The sequence below is a fragment of the Chlamydotis macqueenii genome, chromosome 5, assembly GCF_036417535.1.
Source record: "Chlamydotis macqueenii isolate bChlMac1 chromosome 5, bChlMac1.mat, whole genome shotgun sequence".
NCBI classification, from domain to species: domain Eukaryota; kingdom Metazoa; phylum Chordata; class Aves; order Otidiformes; family Otididae; genus Chlamydotis; species Chlamydotis macqueenii.
This window is the reverse complement of record NC_141560.1, coordinates 69,392,857-69,411,263: the sequence shown is the minus strand read 5'-3', so window position 1 is coordinate 69,411,263 and position 18,407 is coordinate 69,392,857. Positions and strand designations below refer to the sequence as shown.

General features: G+C 36.5%; 1 protein-coding gene across 3 annotated transcripts in view; it reads right to left on the bottom strand.

The window, feature by feature from the left end:
• Positions 1–1,745: 1,745 nt before the first annotated feature.
• The window catches only part of PPFIA1 (PPFI scaffold protein A1), a 57,175-nt gene continuing 40,513 nt past the window's right edge, over positions 1,746–18,407 (bottom strand). Inside the window, exons 21-30 of one of the 3 annotated variants that reach the window (XM_086748386.1) lie at positions 15,180–15,261; positions 14,876–15,076; positions 13,986–14,048; positions 11,825–12,000; positions 11,638–11,735; positions 9,665–9,840; positions 9,009–9,077; positions 6,863–7,028; positions 5,564–5,634; positions 1,746–4,202 (exon numbers count right to left, since the gene is read on the bottom strand). In XM_086748386.1, the coding sequence (XP_086604512.1) occupies positions 5,576–5,634; positions 6,863–7,028; positions 9,009–9,077; positions 9,665–9,840; positions 11,638–11,735; positions 11,825–12,000; positions 13,986–14,048; positions 14,876–15,076; positions 15,180–15,261 (1,090 nt within the window). In that variant the 3' untranslated portion in view covers positions 1,746–4,202; positions 5,564–5,575. The remainder of the gene's footprint in view (positions 4,203–5,563; positions 5,635–6,862; positions 7,029–9,008; positions 9,078–9,664; positions 9,841–11,637; positions 11,736–11,824; positions 12,001–13,985; positions 14,049–14,875; positions 15,077–15,179; positions 15,262–18,407) is intronic. The other 2 variants (XM_086748384.1, XM_086748385.1) reach the window with 2 other exon arrangements.

The following is an 18,407-nucleotide window of genomic DNA, read 5'->3' as shown; positions in this document are numbered from 1 at the left end:
GATCCGCCTCGTCGGGCGGAGCGGCCCGGTAAGGCCGCAGGGTGCGGCGGCCGGCGCACCCGAAAGGAAGACACTCCATCTACACACTTAAAAAAAAAAAAATTAGGAAAACATATACAAACACATATATCTACAGTGAAGCTGGCCCTTTCCCTATTTCATAAAATCGCTGGGGAGAATTAGATGAGCAACCATGACTACTTCAAAAAAGCACCGTCAGGAGTTTAAAAATGGCTACAGCACATGTGCGATAGTTTTGAACGTACTTGGGGTTTTTCCAGTGTCTTTTTATTCTTTTTTATTATTATTTATTTATTTTTAATTTTTCATCTTAATACTCACTTTTGCACGATCATGGTTTGGATATGGCCTCGTCTTGAGGCGTTTCTGTCTCTTTTAGCAGTGGGCAAAAAGGTTAGCAGGGTTTCTAAATTAAACAGCTGCCAAAAGGAAAACAATTGGGTTTTAAAACTCAGCCTCAGAACTTCAGTTTTTTGTTTGCCCACTATTGGCTTATATCTTTCAGAGGAGGGGAAACAGTCTCTCCAGAATGACATTTCTAGCAAAAAAAAAGTCACAAAAATATACACATTGGAATCTAATAAAAGGTAAGATAAAAAAATCCAGGTGAAGTTTCACGTTTTGGAAGGAGGAACATGACTTACTAATGTCCAGTCATGATGGGACAGCTTCCTCCAGTCACTACAGCCAAACGTAGTCAGTTCACATAAACAGGATCAAATAATTTTTTTCCTGTATTAAACACAGGGTAATTTACCCTATAATCTGAATACAGCGTATTTTAAAAATTGGGCTAAACTTACTCTTAAAAAGATGTCTGCTAGAGCAGAAAGCAGGCTCAGAGAACCTTGATCTTTTTGGCATTACTTCTGGCTCTGGTGCTGTACCCCTTCGGAGAGTCTTCACCCGTCCCTCTGTTTACCGGTAGGAATACCAGTCACATTTACACACCATTTTTCATCCATCCATTCCTACATCCTATATAAAATCACAAGGTGCTGCCACCTAAATTAGACTACGATTGCCTTTCTTTTTTTTTGCAAAAAAAAAAATATTAACAAAAAATAAAATTAGTAAAACTTACAATAACTTGAGTTATTGTAGAATAATAAAAGCAAATAACTCCTTCAACAAAAATATCACCCCTCAGATAACTCTTCCAATATAACATTGTGTCAATTTTTATTTCCCTGAAAATTATTTTTGCTGATCCCTTCTCCCAGTCTTCATCTAGTTCCAAGCATGAATTTTACTTTGAACTACTTCACATACGCGCTGCTCAGTTTTGGCATGACAAATCACTACTGTCCATAAGCCACCGCAAAAGCAGCTTCTCGTCTTTTAATTCTACATCAGTTTCAAAGAAGAAAGATTAAGTTACAACATCTGTTTTGAGATTCCCTGCCCTCTAAACAGCTAAAAATTGGAAGCTTAAAGTTCTCCGAGATAATTCTACCATCTCCTTATTGCAGATAAAATGCATACTTTCATTTTTATAGCCTTCTTTCCAACTAAAGCCTTTAAAGACATTTGGCAATTTACAAAAAGTTATATTTAACCAAGTCTTATTTAAAGCTTACTGTACCACATCCATATGCCTTTTACACATGCACCTGCATGTTTTTCTTGCCAGGGGGAGTTTATTAAAATCGAGCGAGAAGTGTTTTTCTCGATTTCTCCGAGGTAGCTCTGCTGGATCATTCAGAAGGAAGTCAACACACAGGTTTGTCAGTTCGCGAAAGCTTTTTCTATTTCAGTCATTTATTCTAGCTCTCATGTCAATTCCATTGTTCCATAACAGTTAAGGTTTTACAGCCTTAAAATAATAAACATATTTTCTTTTCACATTTCACAAGTCTATTCCGCGTTGTTTTCACTTTTGAGAAGCAACAATACATGACTTTGAACACCTACTATCACATCAGTGACCAGAAATGTCTATGCAATTTTTTTCTAAACAGTGAAGTTTAGCTGAACAGTGAGTCAGGATCTCCTTCTGCAGTTTCATTTTAGCTTTTTCTAGAAAGACAGATTCTCTGAAAATATAAAAGAGACTGCAAATGATCAGATAGCAACTCATACAGACAAGCTAGACAAACAGAGATGCATTATTGAACAATGTTTAAAGCATCAATCACAATATTTCTCCATTCCATGCATTCCACATCCTGCTGTCGATCTAGAGGACATGATGAAATATGCTTCACTACTGCTTCAATTATTCTGTAAGTTTATCCTTCTGTCTTCTCTTCTACACAAGAAATGGTTTACAAATATATTAAAATTGACATAAACAGCCCTATTTGTGACCCAATTTTGTATTGGTTCCCTCAACTCTGTTTCTCCCCAAATATCAGCACGGTCAAAATCTCATTTTATTAACAAAGCAACTGTTGCTGCTATATAGAAGGGCACTTCAGTCTTCATCCCATGGACCAGAATACACTGAAGTTGCATGATAGTTCTTGTTACTTTTTTTAAAAGTAAATCATAGCTGTAACTACTAGCAGAAGTAGGCAATAAAGCAGTTCTCTTCTGAAAACTGGTTTTCAAGAGCTGATTAACGCATGTGAACGTGAACAATTCCAAAGAAAATGTCACACCTAACAGAACATTTTTTCTACTGGAGAAAAGTCACCATTTGAAACAAGATCTACAGGGCAGCAAACAATCATCAAGATGCTTTATTGACAATATCCACTCACTGCAAAAGTACCTGCCTGCATACAATTAATCTCAGCTTTTCAATAGTGTTTTATTGGCAGTGGAAAATGCATCAGTACTTTATTGAAAGAAAGCAATAAATAATACTGTGATAAAAATAGTTCAAAGGTAGACTGTACATATTGTTACATAATCTGAAAATACACAAAAGATTAATAGAAAAACAGAATAGTAACAATGAATTTCAGTTTTACAAGCAAGTTAAAAGTGGAAAACAAAATAAGAAAAAAGACATGCTTATATATATTGTTGCATAATAAATAATGCACCATCTGAACAGATTCTTGCTGGCTTTTTAATATGCCATTTACAAGTGTTGAATACATTTTCTACTCATACAGTCCAAAATGGCTACAACCATCAAAATTAAAGTCCAGACAATTCTTTAGAACAAGTGTACAAAACACAAAAAGATGACTTACATAAGAAAAGTAAGGCTTTTATTAGAAGTTGCACTGCTTTAGTTTTCAGCCCATTGTACCTTCATCGTTCACCGCTCATTTGACATGAGATTGCAGTGCTTCACGATTGGTCCATTAAAACTAGTTTCACCAGCATCTTTCCACAAGTGTTTTCAACCAAAAGAGATCTAGGACAAAAACTCTCTGTGGTCTGTGGATTACGACCAGGAATTATTATGAAGTCTATCTTCCTCAGTTAAGGAAAAAAAAAAAAAAACCCAAAAAAAAAACCCAAACAAAAACAAACAGTTCTTGGTTTATGGCTTGTTTTCAGTCACCGTGAAGATATGCTCTACAAATACAGCAGAGAGTGTTATGACCGAGTCAATCACTTCTAAAACGCATTCCGCAGTGTTATAGTTCCTCCCAGCTTTTAAAACAACTTATATTTTAAATAAAGACAAATTCCCAGTACTTGACAAAGCCTCTTTGTGGAAAGGTACAGTTCTGAAAAGAAGAACAATCATGTACCACACCTTCGACAACAACATAGGCTTACCTGAAAAAAAGCTGGACTTGTTTTCAGATTTAAGCTAACGTTTCCAAAAGACAAAATATATACTGCTTGGTGTCGTGATACTTTTACAAAGGTATTAAAATCCTTTTCACCTTCAGTTTCATTATTAAAAAACAATGATAATTACAGTAACTGCATAATTTACAAAAACCCTATATTACTTATAGGGACATATACATACAAGCATTACAGTACATTCAGTTGGAAAGACTAAAATTAGAATAAAAAAATCAGCAATGATTTGATTTGTAGACTGAATAGAAACAGAAAAAGTAAGTAACTATATAAATGAGAAGTCACATAAATATAAGAAACATTTAGATTCTAAAATATTTTCTCTATAGTACTCATGAATTTATTTGCTAATTAAAAACTCTGTAATAAAATATCTCAAAGTGTCCATTTAACAAGTATTAACAGGTTACGGGTTCCAAATGTTCAAAATGCTGCATATCACCGGTAGAAATAGTGTGGGTAAACTGTAAAAACAATAACGAAACAAACAAGAAACACACAAAAAGAAAAACAAAAAAAAATTGATTAGCAGTTTTTTAAAATGCATTTCATTCTAAGTTTCTGACTAACAGCTCAGTAGTGTAGCAGTCATGCACTGAATCATTGCCATGCCATGATGGATACAATTTTATTGCCTTCTGTAACCTTCAGCTGCAAGGCAAATTAAAGCACATGAGGTCAAATATTTCTGCTTCCTAGATTTTTATCCTAGGTCATCTGCCTATAGAAAATCCTGAAGCAGTGGGGAGAATTTGAAGCAGGGAAAAACTTAAAAGTGCGGTGTCTTGAAACTAAAACAAATTTAGTTTTAGCCCCTCAGATTATAAACCGACAGATCCACACAATCTGTGTTGCTGTGTGCAAGAATTTCCCTTCTCAACGTTTCAGAGGTAAGAACTTGTTAGAACTAAATTGTATATGCAAAAAGGTTCAGAATGTGAAGAAGAGGCAGCCAATACGTGAGTTGGTAGAGGTGTTACTGGTGAGAAGAAAGGAAAGAAGCTGTAAGCAGAAGAGACAGGAAATTTATAGCCCATGGAAGATACCAGCTAGTGAGAGAAAGATTCACAGGATTTTTTTTTTTTTTTTAATCCAATACAGAAAAAGTTAGTTTGCAGACTTGTTTGCAAAATGAGAGAAACACTGTTCCTTGAAAAAATTAGGCTGCTGAAGAAAAATCATTCCAAATCCTGGAGTAAGGCAGGACTGTGTATCTTTCATACGTGTATTTTGTGTTAGACATCCTGGTGTTATCAAGCTGCCTTTTATTGTCAGCACTGCTCGCAGCAACCCAAATTTAGGCTGCAGGTAGCCAAATCCAACCAGGCAGCCCAAGCAATCGCAGTGGCATGAAGTATCCAAGAACTGGAAAACTATGCAATTACCCCGTAACAATTCAATATTGAAGTATATTGTAGTGGGGTAGCTTTGACCAAGCAATAGCTCTGAAAGATCAATAATCTGAACCACAGTGTCACACACTAAATTATTTTCTTTCTTTTGTATGCCTAATTTAGTTGCCCTCCCTCCTACCCACTATCACTAGGAGTTTCATCCAACCTTTGATTCCTACATAGCTATTTAGCACACGTCCTTTTTGAGACTGGTTAAAAAAAAAAAAACTAACGCTCAAAACCCCACAATATTTACAAAGTAAATATTTAAACATAGTCTTTGTTGTAGGAAATAAGCTCTGGATTTTCAATACAACAATCTACCCTGAAATTATGAAATAGTTTAAGTGTGTAAATTCCATATATTAAAATACCTGATGCCTTATTTTGTAAGTAGCTTCTCTACTATTACACCTATCAACTTTACTCACCAGGAGAAGGCTTTAACAGGAGTAGGTCCTTACTGTAGCAGAATCCAATCTTTGTGTTCCTGATACATTGCCTATTTCAAGAAGCATGGGAAGACATGCAGAACACAGCATGCATGTTAGTTTTCCAAAAAACCCATCACACAGCAATGTGATTATAGCTACTGTACTCACCCAACTCTATGGTTACAAGTTAGAAAAGCAGAATTTATTTTACATTTATATATTAACCACTTCTAGTTTCAGTGGCTAACAAAAAGAATTCTAAAGAAAATCTGCATGCCAACTAGTATACAGAAATTGGCAAAGGTCATTTTATAAGTAATTTATTTTCTATTTTATATAGTTTATGTATTTTCCTTTTTTTATCGTAAAAAGAAAGGGATTTTACATGGTAAAAACTCCACTTACTTTAACTTACAGAATTTTCCACATTAATTCTGGAACATGTTTTGTGCCAGTGACAGTATTTAAAATTGAAAAGAGCTCACATTTTAGAGAGTAACATCAGATGCAAAGGTTGCTTCTTTGAGCTTTACTCAAAAATACAATTTTCAGAACCTGAGATAACTCTGACAGATTATGCTGAAGTTCTCATTAAATATATTTTCCATTTATTTTTACTTGTGTTTTATAAAACGAATTCAAGTAAAAGTTTATTATCATGGTACTAAAGAAATTGTTTTTAAACAGACAAGATACCTATGTGACAAGTGATCAATTTCTACTTCCAGCTGTGGTTTTTTTTGGGTTTGTTTGGTTTTTTTTAACTACTTATTTGTGTGTGTGCATGCATGCACACATATACATATAGATCATTAAGTACACAGCAATGAACAAAGCAGTGCTTTCAAGTATGATCACACTTAAGTGACTTAAAATGCACCTTTACCTCACGTTCTAATAATCTCAAAATTATCTGAGTTTACTCACACCACTTTTGAAGGCATGTTACTGTGTTTTAGAAGTGGGATGTACATTGGTCTAATTGTTGCTAATTCGAAATTATGCGTCACATGATTAAAAGACTTCTACTAAAATGCCATTTTATTTTCCTAGTTTAAAATAAATTTATTTCTAACTATCATTCTCATTTTGTTATTCCAATGAAGTAAAAAGAAACTCCACATCTAGTAGTTTCCTGAAATTATAAAGCACCCTACGGTTAAACACAGTGTTATATATACAACCATGCACAAGGCAGATGCTTTTATGCAGCAAAAAGGTAATTTGAACTTAATTCCCCTGTAATCTCAAGCAAAAAAAAAGCACATCATGCTTAAAATAATATAAAATCAATACCATCAATCTGCATCTTCTTTGGCTGCATAGAGGGTGAAGACATTGAGGTTGTAACTCTGAAATTTGCAGGAAGAGTCTCTGCTGATCCAGCAGCTAAACCTCTTATGTCCTTTGGTCTAAACTTCTTTCTCCATGAAGGTGCTCTCCTAAAGCTCTTATCATCATCCTGTTACATTGATAAACATCATTAGTGATTTGAAAAATGTAGGACATTAAAAGGATTGCAGTGACAATCTTAAGTAAATGCATCACCACCAAATGAGTTAATTTTCAGAAGCTCAGGTGCAACAGCAGAGGGGTTCATTCGCAACAACCTGTGTTCATTTCCTAGAGTGTAGGCTCTTCAGCTCGGTAACTATGGAAATTCACGTGCTTGGCACATTTAGGAGAACGTTCTGTACTTCATGATTTGCAGTAATTCATAAGTGTCACATCACTCATTTTTAGGGGATACGAGGAGTGGAGCAGATAAAAGCTGCTTTGGGAACACTGACATATAGAGGCTGAATTGGAATAATTGCTTTTAACCTTCAACTCTGTCTTACAGGAACGATGATACAGCTATTGCGCTTTCTCATGCTACAAACTACAGGAAGTAATAGTGGGGGGGGGGGGGGGGGGGAAGTGTAGTAAATACTATATTGCCACGCAATGTTTTGCTTAAGCACTTGGGTAAACTTAACTTGTAATTACCCAGGTGAATTCCCCTCCCCTGCATCTCTGAAGTAATATTCCTCTTCAGAAATAGCATACTGCACTTATTAAATACAACAGTTTAAATTCCACTTCTAAAGATGTCTTTTGCAGTGAAGGTATTATCAATGCAAATATACCCATTGTGCGCCTCCATCTGCCAACTTTGCCTTTAGAAACAGTTCAACGACTTGAATGCCAGTTTCCCTAAAATTCATCTCCTTTCAGAATTAGTAGACAAGCGTCTGCATTATTTGAAGAGATCTTCATGATCAATAAATTGCCCTGTGCCACTAGAACAGGGCAAACATACATTGCCTCAAAGCTCCTTCTCTTGCAGTTTGAAATCACTAAGGCAAAAATACCTTAGAAAACTACCAAGCTGCTTTCTGGCGATGTTATTAAACCCTTAGTAGAGCCATACTGAGAACAGAGCTGTCAGGATGCGCCACAAAAGGGCTGCAACAAGTCCATTAGGCAGAAGACGAACGCAAAACCACGCAAGGTCTGTCACAGCAGCCTCCTTCCTCAGCATGCTGGTATGTGCTTCACCTCACTGATCCAAAAGCAGTTCAAGCCAGCACTTTCACCCTTCCCCTGTTCCTCTTCCTCATACTAGCACAAATGTTTCTGAGATATCATGGACTGGTTCCCTCACCTGGTTAACCACGTTAGGGTTTTGCCATCTTAGTCTTAACCTGAACCATTTCTGCCTACAGGTCCTACCACAAACTCCCATTAGCGCCAAAGAAGAGGTAGCACAGAGTTAGATGTCTGTTGGGGAAGTAACACCAGCCTGAAGCTGTTCACTGAGTTACAGCACAAAGCAACTTAAAGATGTAACACTTTCTCCTTTATGCTATAAATTCACAGGGTCTACAAAAAAGTCTCACACTTAGTTTGTCAGAGTTTTATGCTCGTTACATTTGAATTAAGTTTATACACTACAAGATCATAGACTGCTCGACAGAAATTACTTCGATGTGCAAATGTACCTGGTGGTCATCTACACCAGTATTAACAAATATTAACAACAAAAGCTTTCTTGATAAATACTTGGAATTATCTGAAATACTGCTCAGTAGGACAAAGGTTTGAAGTGTACTATACAGTGCCTTTCTCTATCATAGCTTATTCATCTGGAGCACTGATCCCTAGTTTTCCCACATTTTAAATAGAGGATTCAGCCCAAAGTGCTGCTATTAGACATTAACCATGCAAGCTGCAAAAAACAAGCTTGCAAATCATCTCAATACTTTCATACCCAAAGTTATCTTACCATAATACACAAAAGCTGCCATATTCAGAAACTCTCAAAGACAAAGAATTTCTAGTGAAGTTTTCTGTCACTATTCTGTCGTAGCTTAAAGAGATTCAAGCTGAATTCTTTCACTTAACAGATCTGATAAAGTTCCCAGGACCGTGAAATGGGTCAACAGCTGAAGTAACTTACTTCATCAAGTCTTCTGTCAGTGCCCATAGCAAGAAGGTTATTAAATTCCCTCTCCAGAACAGCACGAGCCTGAAGTTTACAGTACAAAAGAAACGGAAATTAATTCCAAACTATTAGTAATTAGTAACTTATAGTAATTTATAAAACTTAATATAACCCAAATTGTTTAATACCTTCTTATCAGATTAATAAACATATATTGTAATTTTTCCAAGTATTAGGTTGTAATTTATTAAAAATCTAAGGAAGAGTTAACAGCTCCCCCTTCCTTTTGTTGTGATATGAAAGCTCACGATTTCTAGCTCAGACTTAATTATTTCAGAATAAAAACCAGCAAGCACCAAAAATGATGAGTTTTACATTCGTGTTATGAAGATGGGCTATGAGGAAAATATTCAAACAGTATTTTTTGTTCAAGCAAATTTATCAACCAGAACTGTTATTAACAATTAGAAAACAGTAAGAAAAGCATAGTTCTATATTTTCCTCATACAGGATAATGGAGAACTTTCCATTTCTAAAGTTTCTAGAGTCGAGAACAGAAAGACATGCACATACCTAAGGAGAGAAAAAAAAAAAACAACCAAAAAAACCAGCTCCATTTTTAACCTTTCTACAGGGGAGAAAAACAACTACTACTTCTACTTCTTGCTTACCTGTGTGTTTTGAGTGGGTATCTGTAATAAGAGAGCTAATGCATTGTAATCAAATGATTCATCTAAGGCCACAAGTGCACCATGGACTCCGCTCTCTATAAGGTTATTCGCGTATTCTTTAAGACCAATGGACGCTACCCAGTGGATCATTCTTTCGTTGCTCCAGACAAGGACATCTATGAAGGGGGGGAAAAAAAAGTTGCCTATTTATAACACAACTTTTCTGAAGGAAATAAATAAATAAAATAAATCAAACCACAGTCCTTTCTTGATCTGTATGCTGATGTTGGGATTGATTTTCACATATACACAATTCATCATGAATTCTGTTAAGTAGCCCTCAAGGAATTGTTATTTAGCATTTACGTTGTGATCCAATCTGCCCCTGTCTTTTTGGTGTGCATGAAACGCATAAATTGGCAACAAAACTTCATGCTTATACTCCAATGCTCAGTATTGGAACCTTTCCATGCAGTAGTTTTCCTTGCACCCAGAAGGAATAGTCCTTGCTCAGTCTCCTCTCTCTGCCTACAAGGGAGGCTACAGTCACAGTTATGAGACAAGTGCAGCTGGGCACAGCGTTCATGCAGCTGAGGAAGACAGGATCTTCTACTTTACACAGCCACTTCGGGGCTTCTACCTCATCCAAGACAGATTAAGCATTTTGGGGGGGGGAAAAAAAAAAAAAAAAAATACCAGTCAAAAGAAAAATCTTGTAGCAGTTTCTCATGCACTTCCTACTGAATTTGAACAGAAAGCTTTTTTTATTATTGCTTAAAGCTTTATTATTTATTAATTTTATAATCTCATCTACCTTTAAGTTCTGAAGGTGTTCTGAAGGTGTTCAATTTAGTAACGCACCTTGTGTATGCATACTACCACACCTTTCCACAATCATTAAATTTGAAGTGGAAAGTAAACATATTAGCAGTTTGCTGGAAGGCATTTAATACCATAACAGTTCAGCAATCAATATAGCGTCCTCTTCAAACTTTTTCAAGGAAAAACATTCTAAAGTAGCATTCACAGGTTCAGCCCAAATGTCAGAACAAAACCGATGTTCTTACAAGTAGTTTTTTCTTACACTACTCAGGAATGTCTATACCAATTGAAGGGTTATAATGATCTACAGCATGTTTCTGGCTTGTGTCAACTAGTCTTCTTCCCAAACAATTCCCAGGAGGAATTTAAGAGTTACACGTTCCAAGGAGCAACAGTTGCAGTCATACCATTAGGGAGGCTAAAAACGCGTACCAGCCACAACACAGTTTCATGCCGGTTAGTTGCAATTCCTGGGAACGTCCTCAGGCACAATTAGGAGAATAACCACCAAAGGGTATCAGCACTTTAAAAGGGAAGGGGAAGAGCAAGCACAGGGCCTTCTAAGCAAATTTTGTACAAAGTAAACCTAAAATTTTAGTCTAAGATGTCAGAAAAGACTGCTGATGTTAGTTAGAGGACAAAATTTCTACAGAAAGTCTTGGAAAATACTGGGAATTCCCACCCTGCTTTTTCTTCTTCCTCCTTCCTTGTCAAATAATCATCATGAATATAGAAGATACAAGCACCTAAATCACCCAGTTAATTTTTCATAAAGCGCTAGGTAATAAAAATTACCAGCTGCAAGCAACAATAAAAATCACATAGATGCAAAGTTATTAGAACAGAACAGGAAAAAAACAACAAGAGAAAAAAGAACAATTTTCAAAACTCTCATCCTCCTAAAACATTTAGTTTTGTTTCGAACTTCAGAGCAGTATGAGTTTTAAAAATAACTGCGTTTGTAGAACATTTCTGCACAAAGTGAAAGATTTAATGATGTGTTTCATGATACACTGTTTGGGGCCTGCATCCAGACACACCTCCTGTATTTTACACTTGATATTTTATAAATAATTCCTCCCTCTAATGTCTTTTTTCTTTAAATACATTTTTGAGGCCGATAGTGGCTGAGGTCAAGACAATGCACTAACCCTTAATTTCATTCTGGCTTTCTTCTCTTTTTCTTTCAAGTTCTTTTCGATCATAATTCAGTCTTCGTAGGCACATAATTCCACACTGAAAACTGTTTCTGTTTAAAAAAAAAAAATTAGCAAAAAAATATTTAGAGGTAACAGAAACATTTACTGTAAGTTAGGTGTCCAACTTAAATCTATTTACCTGTGAAAGCTGTCCACCATTTTAAGTTGCCCCCGCAGATCTTTTTTAGTTAAATGATCCAGCATTCGAGCATCCACAAGACATTCCATGAAATAGCTGCGGTACTGAGGGAGCCCCAGACTAGGGAGCCACTCATTGCCAATCCACTCGTGGTTCATATCACCATACGCTAACGTCTGTTTTTAAAAGATTAAGGAAAAAGCTTATTAAAATGAGAAATAAAAGAAAAAAAGCTTTTTTTTTTAGACAAAATATTGCAAAGAAAAAAGTAAAACAATGTTTACTTAATTCTTAGCCTGTAAAGATAAGCAAATAAAAATATCGGATACTACATGTATGTTTTCTCAAGAAGTCAACCCCATGAAGAAAACCAAGTTTAGACACTCAGATGAGCAAGTAAAACTGCCTTAATTTATTCCATGTTGAAGAGTAAAAAAAAAATATGCAAAAACTAATAAAAACAGACTAATCTATATGGTTTTGATAGCGAGAGCCATAAAATTTAAGATGCTGAAAAAAACCCAGCAGCTCCTTATTTCAAAAGTCAATGGTAATAATTCATTTTTACTGTGCAAGTAAAAAAACTTCATCTCTCCTCTAGAGGAAGCACCTTCTAGAGAAGAGCAAAGCCACGTAGAAATGCATTTCTTCAAGCCAACACTAGGTAGCAGGCTGAAAGAGCACGTTACTTTCTTCGTGACAGGGAAGCAAGCTACGATTGTTATCCCTGACAATCTGCAAATGAGCATCTGAGATGTAGTTAATGGGACTTAAATAGGTTTAAGCTGGAGGGCAGCCAAGCAAGAAGAGACTACACTGTCCAAAGATAAGGGTCACAGGCAAATCCTGAGTTTTGTTTATACCCCTGTATAAAATACTCAACTGTCTCAGTGCCTGAAAATACAATTAGGATTTGTCACCACTTTAAGGGAAAACAACTCATCAAGGAGGATTACAGAATTAGTGCGCAGAAATCTGCTTAACTCTCTAGGCTCACTGCGTCTTGTGGCACACCTGTGATGGTGGCCAGATTGAACAGGGAGTTTCTGCACATAGCAGATATTCTTGTTGGACTTCTGGCTTCCCAGAGAACCATCCTCCACCAAAACACACCAGGCATGTCATTAAATTATTTTAAAATTTGACCTAGTATGTTCAATGCATAGAATACAACAATACTTATTAAGAAAGAGTAACTACATTTTGGTGATTCATGAGCTAGAGGATAAATATTTCAGAAAGCTAGTGACAAAGACTTCTGAATAGCCTTCCCCATTAACAGCCATATTATTAAAAATACTTATGCATAGCTTTTTTTAATGATGTACTATCTAACAAAGTATTTTATAAATTTTCAATGATGAACCACCAAACCTTGGAAGTTCTAGAAAACATGAAAATACTTAAATCACCTAAGTATAAAAATGTATCTTCCACGTACGTATTATACAGAGATAAGCCTGTAGTTTCCCCCTCTCCCAATCCCCAAGCCACATCAAGTCACTAAAAGAAACTGCAATAAAGAAAAAACAGATTCTTTCATGCTCTAATTATTGTGACAGTTTACATACAGTCTATAATATTACATAAAGTTTCCAACCTGAGCCCAGCTTCCCTCCTCATCTTCCTGTTACGTGGTTAGAAAAGCAAAAGAACACACATGTATTAGTATTTAAGTTTAGTAAGGAGACCAAAGTTAAAGATGCACTGCAAGACTCAGCCTACTGCATACCAAAAAAATCTAGATAAAGCAAGCATCATGCATTGTATAAAAACATATGAGAGGCTGCAAAACTCATCTACTGATTAAGTTTTCTGGAGAGAAGGAATTTCCACACAAGTAATTCAGTTTGTCTATTAGTTAACCAAATCAGAGCTCCATTTTACAGATTAGAAAGTGTTTTGTTTACAGTCTCATCAGTGTTGATTTTTCCCCCTCCCTTCTGGAAAAAAACCCATCAAGATGCAAGTTACAGTGTTAATAATTAGAAGAAGCAATGATCCAGAATTTTAATGCATTAATTTGGGGGAAAAAAAAAAAGAAAAAAGAAAAAGAAAAAAAAAAAAAGAGGACAAAAAAGACCAAAAGGCACTTGATTCAAATGCTCAAAAAGTGGGAAAAGCACTCTAAGGAACAGAAGTGGCAACACTATAAACTAACCGTTTGTTGTGTGGCTGTAAGATTTTCCATTTCTTCATGTGTTACCCAGACATTTCCCGTGGTCTAATATGACCCCACAGGGAACCAATCCCATCCAGTGAAAGGAAAGCAGTAACAAAGAGGAGAGGTTGCAGAACATATAAGCAATTGGTACATGTAAGGAGCAGGCATGGGCAAAAGCAATGGTTTCTAAAGTCTTAAGTACAGGTATATCTATGGAAAGTAATGGCATGGAATCAAAGCCTATTAACATGGATCACTTTTCTTCAAAGATATTAACAAAATTGAATGTGATAAATCACTTACGCTGAGGTAATTAATGAGTAAACACTAGACTCTACTCCAAGCTGAAAAATGCACTTGTAGTCTAGAACGTAAGCCCAGGAATCTCAGAAATAACTTCAGATTGCAGGGCAGAAAGATGATGAGAGGGAATTCACATGAACATTAAGTGTCTAAATTTACTGTACTATAGAGACAGGTGGACTCCTAGTTTATGTAGGCTGAATTGTTATTTCAAATTAATGGCTTTCTACATGAATTAAAAGAGCTTCCAACTATTTTACAAATTTCTGTATGCACATGAATCCTTCATCAGTATTATAAATTCTTCTGAGGCCAAAAGATGAGGCAAATAACATGTACTTTAAATATTGTGGATTATATACTTAGACTGATATCAGCTTCTCTTTCCCTTAAGAAAATGTACTTATTCCTTCTTTCAATTTCCATGAAAGGAAGAAACATATATAAATAATGTGTTCCTCTACAACGTAGTTTCTAGAAATTCTTATTGGAAGCTCAAATCCTTTCAGCTACATGTTTACGGTAGAATTTTTGGAAATGCTAATCGTTCCGGAAGATGTGTAATACTGCATCACGTTCCTTACCGTCCTTGAGGTGGGAGGGGCAGATGGACTTGTTAGTGACATGATTTCTTGAATGGCCAGCCTCAGCTTCAGCCTGTGCAGAGGATTGCTAATTCCAATTTCGCGCTGTATTTCTGTATCAGACAAGGCTGACATGATAGCACCGCTTTTCACATTTGCTCGGCAAGCAGCCACATACCAGGCTGGCATCCCAACCCACAGCTGAAAAAAAAAAAGGAAGTAAGCAGGACCACTCTTTAGAAGTCTGTACATTGAGGTTTTTATTTATTTGTTTATTTTTATTTATTTTGGAGGGACCACTTACCTCCAACCACACAACTACAGTAGGTCCATCCCACTGTGCAAAAGGTAAGCCTTGTCTTCTGGCTTCGTCAAGCAACTCATGCCTATAATTACAGAAAGAGTTATTAATAACAAGAAAGAGAAACAAGTTATAACCAAATGTTACAACTTAAACACTGTATTCAACTTACTATCTTCTTCCCAATAATGAGGTTCCTTCCTTTCTCAGCCTTACACAATACACCCACTAAGGCAGCCACAGCACACGTACAAGGACTACACGGGGACGTAAGCTGAACTGGATAGGAAATTTCACAGTGGCAGAGATGCTGCCTTTCAGAAACTTGTGCCTGAAACTGGTACAGACACTAACCAACACTTCCAACACAAAGTGGAGATGTCAGACTTATTTCTCAGTCAGATTCTCAATTGCTGGAATTTTCTGTTCAGCAAATTAGACTGAATTAAAACAGTCATTTTTCCTGCAGATTTGAAACTTGTGGAAATGTAGGAGTACATCAGATATCCATGCCATCAAAATGGTACCGTCCATCAGGCTGTCAAGGCTGGAAACTGGGACAGTAACCATTTAATTGGAGAATTTCAGTCTGCAGCAGCAGACTGTGCCTGTCAGAATGTCAGGCACAGCTTCAGACAACCATCATATTCAGAGAGCCACGCTTTGGCAATTCTGTTCTGAAAGGCTCTGTACTGAAACTCAGCTTTCATCTCCTAGGATGACACCATTTCCTTTGTTCTTCTAAAACAGAAGAGACTGAATTTTAATATTGACAATTCAGCTTACAGAAACAATGGAAGCTCACAAAATCCCTATAAATAGCTGCCAAAATCGTTTGAAAAACCGAGAGACAAAAACTATTGTTGCAGGTATAAGCATGCAATATTCCTTGGATACATATGTCTGAAAAAATGCTTACAGTTTGGAAAAAGCATATCGAAGCTGCCTTTGAAAGCTAGTTGCATGTAGTTAAGTCTCTACTCACTCTCCTCTGAGGTTTAGAAAAAACAACTTCACCTAATTGGCCAGTTTTTACTGGTTTATGCTTTTTATTCATGCCTGCAAGTGTAGAATTCAGATCAGCAGCAATACTACAGATTCATGATCCTACGTTATGTATTTATACTCTTTCTCACAATTTAAACCAAACAAAATCTCCTTGCCTTCAGACTGTAACATTGAATACATCCGAGATAAAATATTTAAGAGCTACAGATATTAAAAAACTACCACACGAGGCATCTTGAAAATGGGTTTCTGACAGATGAGCCACTTTCTTTGCTACCAGTGCAAAATGGATGTGCAGTATTCAGCTCTTTTAGACTTGCCAGTATACCTAGGAGCCTCATGTTATATGGGTAGATAGCAAATAAAAAACAATCAATGAAGTAGTAAGTGTGCTAGCAATGGGTTTAGCAATAAATACTACTTCTCCACCTGCATGTCAATAAATTCCTATTACTCTAGAAAAACCTCCCCATATTTTATCCTAATTAAATGCACTGCCTGGGAATGAAAAAAGGGGAGGAAGGAAGGAACTGCCAGACAACTGGTTACAAATATCCATTCCAATGTACCCACTTTAAGCCCCAACAATTAAGGCGGAAACAGCGTTCAGCAGTTAGCAGCTCAATAGCTACATTTCACTAACAAAGAGGATCATAAAAGTGAACACATATTTATACACTTCAGAAAGATACATATATTTCCAAATTAGGAATAAAGGATCTGCTATTTTCCTGCTATTGTGGAACACATTACATTAATCCCACTAACAACCAGCCCTGAACACATTAAGTTTTGCCTGACTGTGGTTTAAAGATTAAATAAATAAATAAATAAATAATTTTTTTAAAAAAAAGAGAGAGAAATAAATTAATAAGGTATTATGAAATACTGCTTGGTAAGAACAGAATAAAATGCTTAATACTGTATTTGCCAGAAAGGAATACAATGTTTTTTCCAAGTAGTTTAACTTCAAAAATTGGTGCCTTTGTCTTCCTTTTTGGTGCTTGTGGTAACGTGATTGGTGCAGCGAGGGAGGCTAGCGATGAAAGAGCAGAGACGTGCCCAAAGCAGCCTCCGCTGCCACGAGGATGTGTACTTCAGGTTAACCATGAAATAGTAAATCGCGTGGAGATGAGCAGCAAAGAGGATGTATCAAAAGCATAAGGAGAGGTTATGATGCAAACTTGAAACTCATGGTGGTATCGTATGCAGAAAACAGTTGCATGGCTGGAAGGAAGCATTATGTGATGGAGGCAAACATGTAGAAATAAAAACAAGCAAAACAAAAAAATGTTTATTACATAACTTTGTGTGGAAATGATTCAATGGATCCAAAGAGGAACAGATCTATGAAGGAGAAAATTAACTGCGGAATTTGTTCATCTGCAAGAAGAGATAGAAAACTTGCCTGCACGGGAAATCATTAAACTGAAAGTTCAAGACCTAGCACGGGCACAAAACATCTCGTAGGAAGAATTCAAAGGCCAGCTGCTGTTTTGTCTGCAAATGACGCATTCATGTTTTTTTCCTATAGCGGAGAACTTATTTTCCAACAACTACCTTCCAACTTCACTAAGAAACTTGCTGCATTCCAGCAATACATGATCAGATTATGTAAAGATCACAACTGACAGGCCAGTTTAGTTTCAGAGGCCATCCAGTTACACCATTTAACAAGTGGGTGCAAAATCCAGCTTCATATCTTTGTGAAGAAGAAAAAAAAAAAAAGAAAAAAAAATGCAGTAGTGTTGGCAGTGTTAACAGATGGTGTAAAGCTGGCACCGTGAAGGACAACAGAATGTCAAAGGAGTAGCTGGCTACTGGAATAACTCTTAGGTGACAAAACCAAGGGATAGGTGTCTACAGACTCAAAAAGCTGGCTGAACATCACCAGGAACAGGCGGCCAAACGTGCTGCTGCAAGAGGGGAACATTTGTGGTTAAACACATTCAAAAAAGGCATCTAACAGCAGCTGTGGAGAACAAAAACTGTGGTCATATGGGATGAGAAATGATGTCAGAACTGCAGGTGCTTGATGGAGTAACGAACACACAAGGCCCTTTAAAGAGCATTTGCAATATTTGTATTTAGAATGGCTCTTGGCAGGCAAGCATACACTAACCCCACCAGGAAAATCAAACACCACTTTGTCACTGGATTAAGACAGCATAGGAATGGATAAATCCAGAACTTACAGTCAAAGGGGAATGCTGTATTCCAGAT